Consider the following 4,923-nt stretch of genomic DNA (forward strand, 5'->3'; position numbering starts at 1 on the left):
TCTCCTCCCCAGGTAGCAAGGATAGCCTGTGGACACGGATGGTAGTCTTGTTGTATCGGGCTTGCACTGTGTTTGTGAAACACCTTCATACTTGTGTGGTTCATCTTTCTTTTGGTTTAGTCTTGCATGCACTGCAGGTTTTGGTTACCCATCTGGGTTCCCAAAGCCTCCTTCCTAATCACTGTGTGAATGGCGTGGGCATAGCTAAGAGGCTGTACTCTGGACTTAGGTTTCCCCTCATTCTCCTATAGACTAGAGTTAGCTGAGATTCCAATCAGATCCAGAGGATTAAATGAACCTTGCATATAGCCACTCACCTAAGCAAACAATGCAAATTGGAGATGGCTGTATCTTGTCCTGGGTCTCCCCTTAAATGGGTTGGGAAAGCTAAACATAAAGCAAAGCCTTTGGTGAAATTTCTGGATTAGCTAAGCTTAGCCAGGGCTCCATCTTCTAGTCCTCTTGGTTCTTTCTTGCAGTACCATCTGCCAGCATGACCCGGCTCGCCCGATCACGAACCCACTCAACTTCAAGTAGCATCGGCTCTGGAGAAAGTGCCTTCAGCCGATCTGTCACCAGCAATCAATCAGATGGAACTCAAGAATCCTCTGAGTCCCCTGATGTTGTGGACAGACACCAGACCATGGAGGTGTCCTGTTAAGCAGATGATCCTCCCCTGGACCATGCAAGTCCATCCTCCTTCAAACGACCACTCCATAATATAACATTTCATCCAGCAAACTGGCATCTACCTTTAACTCCTGCATGGCCACTGACACTCTCTGGTATCCTGGATTTATCATTCTCTCTGCTTGCCCACCCTCCTTTTTGTATGTACCAAGAACCACTTCCTTGCCATTACTATAACATTCCAGCATCTTTAGCTGATCAAATTTCCATATCTTCTCTTGCCAGCTTTTCTTTGTGCTTTCCCAACTACGTATCTGACAAGATTCTTTGATCCTGGTGTATGTGTGTGAGCACGCGTGTCTGTGTTTGTGTGTGCATAGTTCTGTGATTTTAGATATGCTTTCTTGTAGAGCTTCTGCAAAAAAAAACAAAAAAAAGGGGGACTTTTTTTTTTTTCCGTTTCATTTTCAATGGTGTTTTTAAGGGAAATCTACAGAACAGGTTTCTAGGCTGGGTAGACCCCTGCATTCTCTTTTGGTTCCAAATTAGTCAACAAGGTTTGCAAAGTGACTTCAGCAGCTCTGAGGAATGTGGAAGATCATGATTACTATTGATTGTGACCAATAGAAGGGAGCCTGTTACATAAGAGAGGCAGGCAGGGTGGCCAGCTACCTTGTTCTGTCCAAATGCATTCACATATGTTATTCTGTAAATAAAGGGGAAGGATAATATTCTTTTAGAAGCCCAGGAATGATGAGGTTCTGATGCAATATGGAGTTTTCCTAAGAAGTGAGCGTGGCTTAATTACTGGACTCTCTTAGCACAGGAAGGTGGAAAACAAAATATCAGGCCTCCGCTCTGCCAGAGCAAAACTGCTGTTGCTGCAGTGTCTGATACCACTTACCAGATATCCACAAGAAGTGCCTCCTGAGTCTGATGAAGAGTGTTTCTCCACCCCTCAATCCTCAGAGAAAGGAGAGGTATGGCCTGAAAATTACATAGATGGTGAGGAAACAGCTGGGGGAAAAAGGCACAAACATCAACGGAATATCATGTATAATAGGCATAGCCTTGACTTCAGCTGACTTAGTGGATGCTAAGTGAAATTGGTACAGAGCCCATTTCTCAGAAAGATTTTTGACAGTTCTTTAAAAAGAGAGGCAAGGGGCTAGTCTATAAGGACAGACTATGCAGGTACAGTTGTGTTTAGTGGAATGCTGTGTGAGGGGTCACAGCCAGCCAGAGTATCACTGGGAAGAGGATGAAACCAGCTGCCGTACAGCAGGGCCCCGGCTCGTGATGGCATCAGATGTAAGCTCAGGGTTAGACAGTTACGAATCTTAGGAAGGGGCTATTCAGACACACTGTTCGCTTTCTGCTGAGATAGGGAATGCGTCACTCTGCCAGAGTACAACTTTTTACAGATTATTAAATAAAGCTGTATATGTCTCATTGTTACCTGATTGCTGGTGTTATTTCTCTCAAGCCACTCACTGGGGTTCAGGGTGGAACCAGGGTACTGTGTTTTTGGGCTTCATGCTGGGCTTTTTCACATACTGATCATTATCTCACCCAAGAAGAAATGAAGACTCCGGATAAATGATTTGCCCAAGGTCATACCAGTAAGCCCATCTAGGAGTGAACTCCAGGCCCATCTGACACACTGCTATTCCCCTCAAACCAAAAATCATCAGAAGCCCGATTGTGTGGTTTATAATGAAGGAGGAAACGCTAAGGTCTTGGAAAGGCATTTCACATTTCAGCTCTGCCACCTTTGGGGGTTGCTGAGTCCCACCCTGATTTAGTAGTCTGCAACCACATGCCTGGGTTCCTCAAACAGACCAGACTGCATTTCTCCAGAAATGGCTCTTTGTATCGACCAGTAACATTAGGAGGCCACCATCAGTTTCAAATGATCCAGGGGCTGCTGCCACCATATAGTAAGTACATCGAGGTTGCTGTGTCTATGGAAGATACTTGTAACATGACATGGACCCTGCTCATCCTGGGAAAGGAGATGAAGCAAATGCATGTGGACAGAGATACAGGGCACCGAGCTGAATTCCCGACAATACAGGACAACAGTTTTTGAGCTGGAGGTGGTCTGATGGTCGCAGTTCTTAAAACCCACATCACTCCGGCCTTCTTGCCACACCTGACATGAATGGCTGCCTGCTTTCCCACCTTATCCTTGTGACTGGAGTCAGGCTGCAACTGACTACACCTGATTGGTCCATACCATACTTTTTTCTCTTATCATTTTCATTTCCTTTCTCCCTGTTCAGTCCAGAAACACTTGGATGCCTGCTTTGTGAGAGTCAAGGAAATGGCCACTTAGATTACCCAAGATGATTATAAAAGCTCTTCCATGTAAATCATCTTACCCAGTTCTTACAGCACCCCTGCAAAGTGGTCAAGTCTGTTTCATAGACAAGGAATGGGTGAGGAGAATTAAGTGATTTGGCCGAGGTCACCTAGCCTGAAAATTTTTCCAGTTCTTCCAAAATCAATGCATTTTCATATTCAGCCTTTTTTTAAATAAGATTTTATTATATCACTTTCTGGCATTATCTTTTTTTTTTTTTTTTTTTTAATGTTTATTTTTGAGAGAGAGAGAGAGAGCATGAGTGGAGGAGGGACAGAGAGGGGGACAGAAGATCCTAAGTGGGCTCCATGCTGACAGCAGAGAGCCCAATGCAGGGCTCGAACTCACAAATCGTGAGATCATGACCTGAGCCAAAGTTAGACACTTAGCTGACTGAGCCATCCAGGTGCCCCTCATATTCTGCCTTTTACTGAGCATCTGTCATAGGCTGGGGGCCTTTGCACCATCTATATGTTTCATAATATTGGTCTGGTGAGGTAAATGCTAGTCCTATTTTATGGATGAGAAACAGGCCCAGAGGTGCTATAAGTGGTCACAAAACTAATAAACAGCAGATCCGGGCTTTTAAACTAATTCTCAGGTGCCTCCTTTGATTTAACCTTGAGGCCAGTCTGTCAGATAAGAAGGTGAACGTCAGAGTTGTATGCAGACAAGAGCAGGAGGGTGGGCCTGTGCTCACTTCCCTCCCTGCCACAGGCCACATTCTTTGGCCATCACCCATTCTAATATTCTAATTAGAATGATCTTACACAGGATGTGCCTCCACTCTGGCTCCTTTCAGCTCTTTACACCAAGTGCCCGTGGAGTTAAATCTCAAACCAACCTTCCCTGGGAGAAAAAACCTGAGCTGGAATGTGTTCTTAGGCTGGCAGGGCCCTAGAAAAGACTATGGTCTGAGCTATAGTCAGGAGCTATTTCAGTGCCATTTTGTGTTAAAAAGCGATGTCTCCAGGAATACTAAGCCCCCTAATGGAAAGGCAGCCATAGGTGTGGTTATTTAGACTTTAATGAGATGAGGATTTTATTTAAATTTTAATGAATGAGGTAACAAAGACAATTCTATCAAATTCCTTATCCTGGGGCGCCTGGGTGGCTCAGATGTTTGTCTGACTTCATTCAGCTCAGGTCATAATCTCATGGTTCTTTAGTTCAAGCCCTGCATCGGGCTGTTTCTGTGCAGGGTCTGCTTTGGATCCTGTCTCCTTCTTTCTGCCCTTCCCCCCCCCCCCCCCCCCCCCCCCCGCACATGCTCTCTCTCAAAAATAAACAAACATTAAAAAGATTTTTTGGGAATGCTGGTGCAGCCACTCTGGAAAACAGTATGGAGGTTCTTCAAAAAACTAAAAATAGAACTACCCTACGACCCAGCAATTGCACTACTAGGCATTTATCCAAGGGATACAGGTGTGCTGTTTCGAAGGGGCATATGCACCCCAATGTTTATAGCAGCACTGTCAACAGTAGCCAAAGTATGGAAAGAACGCAAATGTCTATCGATGGATGAATGGATAAAGAAGATGTGGTATATATGTACAATGGAGTATTACAGACTGAGGGTTACAGGACGGGTTGTGGGAGGGGGGATGGGCTAAATGGGTAAGGGGCACTAAGGAATCTACTCCTGAAATCATTGTTGTACTATATGCTAACTAATTTGGATGTAAATTTAAACCAAAAATAAAAAACAAAACAAGTTAAAAGATTTTTAAAATTCTTTATCCTAGCTGAGTGATTCTCAAGCTTGGGCTGTATATTAGAACACCTGGAGGGCTTGTGGAAAGCAATTTGCTGGCCCCACCTATGGAGTTTCTGATTTAGCAGATCTGAGATGGGGCCCAAGAATTTTTATGTCTAACAAACTCCCAGATGATGCTGAGGCTGTTGGCCTGGGACCATACTTAGAGAAC

The 4,923-nt window shown here is 44.5% G+C and overlaps 1 protein-coding gene across 5 annotated transcripts in view; it reads left to right on the forward strand.

Annotated features, from left to right (window-relative positions):
- NDRG3 (NDRG family member 3) overlaps positions 1 to 2,088 on the forward strand; it is a 67,794-nt gene extending 65,706 nt beyond the window's left edge. For all 5 annotated transcript variants that reach the window (XM_019458570.2, XM_019458573.2, XM_019458572.2 and 2 more), the window contains one exon: positions 480 to 2,088. In XM_019458570.2, coding sequence (XP_019314115.1) covers positions 480 to 661 — 182 coding nt within the window. In that variant the 3' untranslated portion in view covers positions 662 to 2,088. The remainder of the gene's footprint in view (positions 1 to 479) is intronic.
- The last annotated feature ends 2,835 nt before the right edge of the window (positions 2,089 to 4,923 follow it).

Source organism: Panthera pardus, unplaced genomic scaffold (genome assembly GCF_024362965.1).
Source record: "Panthera pardus isolate Hobbes unplaced genomic scaffold, ASM2436296v1 HiC_scaffold_25, whole genome shotgun sequence".
In the NCBI taxonomy this organism is placed as follows: Eukaryota; Metazoa; Chordata; class Mammalia; order Carnivora; family Felidae; genus Panthera; species Panthera pardus.